The sequence below is a fragment of the Cyprinus carpio genome, chromosome A6 (genome assembly GCF_018340385.1).
Source record: "Cyprinus carpio isolate SPL01 chromosome A6, ASM1834038v1, whole genome shotgun sequence".
Taxonomy (NCBI): domain Eukaryota; kingdom Metazoa; phylum Chordata; class Actinopteri; order Cypriniformes; family Cyprinidae; genus Cyprinus; species Cyprinus carpio.
In genome coordinates this window covers 13,445,264-13,448,093 of record NC_056577.1, presented here as the reverse complement: position 1 = coordinate 13,448,093, position 2,830 = coordinate 13,445,264, and the positions used below count along the sequence as shown (strand labels likewise).

At 44.1% G+C, this 2,830-nt stretch overlaps 1 protein-coding gene across 2 annotated transcripts; it reads right to left on the bottom strand.

The window, feature by feature from the left end:
* Positions 1–202: 202 nt before the first annotated feature.
* Positions 203–2,035, bottom strand: LOC109099507 (putative nuclease HARBI1). Of its 2 annotated transcripts, none has more exons than XR_006160233.1 (4): positions 1,515–2,035; positions 1,015–1,409; positions 560–667; positions 203–436 (listed from the first exon to the last, which is right to left on the bottom strand). XR_006160233.1 is itself a non-coding variant. In XM_019113025.2 (4 exons), exons 1-3 carry the CDS (start codon positions 1,790–1,792, stop codon positions 578–580), a joined length of 1,044 nt encoding a protein of 347 aa, XP_018968570.1. In that variant the 5' UTR covers positions 1,793–2,035; the 3' UTR covers positions 203–436; positions 560–577. The 2 variants fall into 2 exon arrangements, 1 of the variants encoding a protein (XP_018968570.1); XM_019113025.2 differs by having other exon boundaries at positions 560–948.
* Between the last annotated feature and the right edge of the window lie 795 nt (positions 2,036–2,830).

Genomic DNA, 2,830 nt, shown 5'->3' with positions numbered 1-2,830 from the left:
AGATTCTCATTCATTCAAGGTGGAGGCAAAGAGAAAACTGTCCTCCCACCGCCAGAGCGTGGCTGCAACTGGTGGGGGCCCATGTACAGCTGATCTCACATCAGTGGACAGCAAAATCGCGGCTATAATTGGGGAGGTCAGCGTGTGTGGTATTGTGTCGGAAAAGGAGGGAGACACTGACGTGACTGAAACCACAGAGGAGCAAGGTTAAACCGATTTTTAATCATTAACGCTGTACATTTGAGTGTGTGGGGTGATAAATGGATAAATGTTGCCAATTGTTTGTCCTCCAGTCCTTCCGGAGTCTGAAGCTGTAAATGAACAGGAGGTTCAGGGTGAGGGGTTCTCAGATGCAGATGCACAGCGTCCGGCTCAAAGCAGTGCCCCTTCTGCGTCTGGCACGTCCAAAAGTGGTCGGGTACTCACTGACGCAGTCCTGCAGTTACAGCGAGCGAGAGACAATAAACGCTGTCAACGGGGTTGCAGATGAGCTACGGCAGATGAGAGAAGTGATGCAAGAAATTGCACAATCATTAAAAGATGCAGTTAAAACATGAACCTTGAGTTTTGTCTTTCTTTACAAACGCCGCATGACATCCTCACGGATTCTTGCACCTCGTTGATATCCCTCTTGTCGGCCAGGGGGCTGTGGCTCGGGGTCGTAATGCTGGGGTAGAGGGAGATCAGGAGGGAGAGGAATACCGTTTCTCAGTGCTATATTGTGCAAAACACCACACGCCCTGACAATCTTGCACACTTTTGCTGGATGGTATAAAAGTCTGCCACCCGAGGCATCCAGAGCACGCCATCTGCATTTCAGGATGCCGATGGCACGCTCCACAACTGCGCGGGCACGAGAGTGGACCTCGTTATAATGAGTTTCCTCTGCGCTCTGCGGGTTTAAAAATGGGGTGAGGAGCCAGCGTCTCAGGGGGTAGCCACTGTCGCCTGCAGGTTATAATTATATTAAAAACAATTGTTACGGTTTCTACTTTTTAATATTGTTAAACTCACCAAGAAGCCAGCCATCACGTACTGCGCCTGCATTTAGTCTGTTCCCTACACTGCTATGTGTCAAGATAAAGGAATCATGTGTTGAACCAGGCCAGCGTGCCACAATGTTTGTGAGGGTCATGTTGGAGTCACATATGATTTGCACATTAATAGAATGCACATGCTTTCTATTAACATAAGCAAATTCATTTTCAGATGGTGCCCTTATAGCAACATGAGTGCAGTCAATTGCGCCGATTACATTTGGGAAACCAGACATTGCTGCAAATTGCGTTTTAATTTCGGCCTGTTCTCGCACAGTGTAGGGGAACCTGATGTATCGACTAACCATATTAAGTATACCATTTAAAACGACAGATATTATGGCACTCAGGGACGGCTGTGATATACCAGACCTATAGGGTGAGATGATAGATTCCAATAGAATTATTTCATATACAAAAAGGTCTTAGAGACAAATTTGAGGATTACTTATAGTTTTTTTTATATTATTAATTTACCTGTCTGCCAATTCCCGCTGGAAACAGCCGGTTGCCAAGAACCCCAGAGTGGTGAGGACTTGTATTTGGACTGGGATGGCATGGTTCCGGCGTGTTGCCCTCTCTAATACTGGACCCAATTCAGCACATAGATCCAAGAGCACAGCTCTAGGGAATCTAAATCGGCTTATTAGCCAGTCATCATCATGGGCCAGGAAATCATCATGGTCCCTGAAAACTCGTTCTCTCCTTATTCTGCCATTAGCGTAATCCTCCAACAGTGCCAGGAGTGCCATCATGAAGCATTACATACCCGGGTCACCGGAGAATTTATATGTTTCTAGCAAATAGACTGATCGTTAACACCTTGACAAAATCACTTAATTAATTTGTGGGCGAAAATTTAAGACGAAAATGTTATAGTGAACACATGCTTCTTGACGGTTTTGTAATGAACACCGTAATAGTTAGGACCGATGATGAGTAGCGATTGTGCTTCATGACTGTATTTGCAGACTTTGACATTTTATGATATAGGCTATGTACATTAGGAGGAAAATATTTCCTTTTTACACTGTGTTCTGCAGTTCTCTAATAAAAGGGTATTTCATGCTATTCTGTAGGCTATCACATGTATCGCGCCATGTCCTCCTGTGCTCCCGTTGTGGACAATGTGACTGTAAGGCAGCGCTGATTATTATTTTATTTTACTTTTAATACATTTTGAATTACGTTTGGATTTTACTAGATGTATATAGCCTAAAACAATCGGCACAAATAACACTGTTGGATTTAATCTTCATGATAATGTGGATATAACGTATGAAATGGAGTGAAAATTAAATGTGATTCATTCTTATAATCGTTCTTCTCACATTTATTTTCTACAATCTAACTTCAGTTCACGACCTCACCATCGGTGTCGCCAATTCCCTTTGTCTCCAGAATGTGCGTACGCACGGCTCAAAGTTTGCTTAAAGGTGCGCACATTCTCCCGTCAAGTTTGTTTTTTATAGATCACAACCTTTGCGTGGGAACTGGCGTACGTACGTTTCCAGCCCCGTTTTGTGCGTACGCACGCTTTATAAATGAGGCCCCTGGTTACTGTCCACATTATGCCTCCCTAACCACAAACCAATCTGCAAAACAGCACCAGCCCAATCCACGCCCATTTCAGTCTTGTAAGCCTGGATGTCAAGCTACAAACAATTTTATCACGGCCACGATGAACAAAATGTCAAATTCTAAGAACTCAAGGAAAATACCCTCTAAACCATGGGACTCAGTTTGTCTCTTCCATATTCAAAGAGCTGTGTGAGAAATGGAGGGTTACCCCA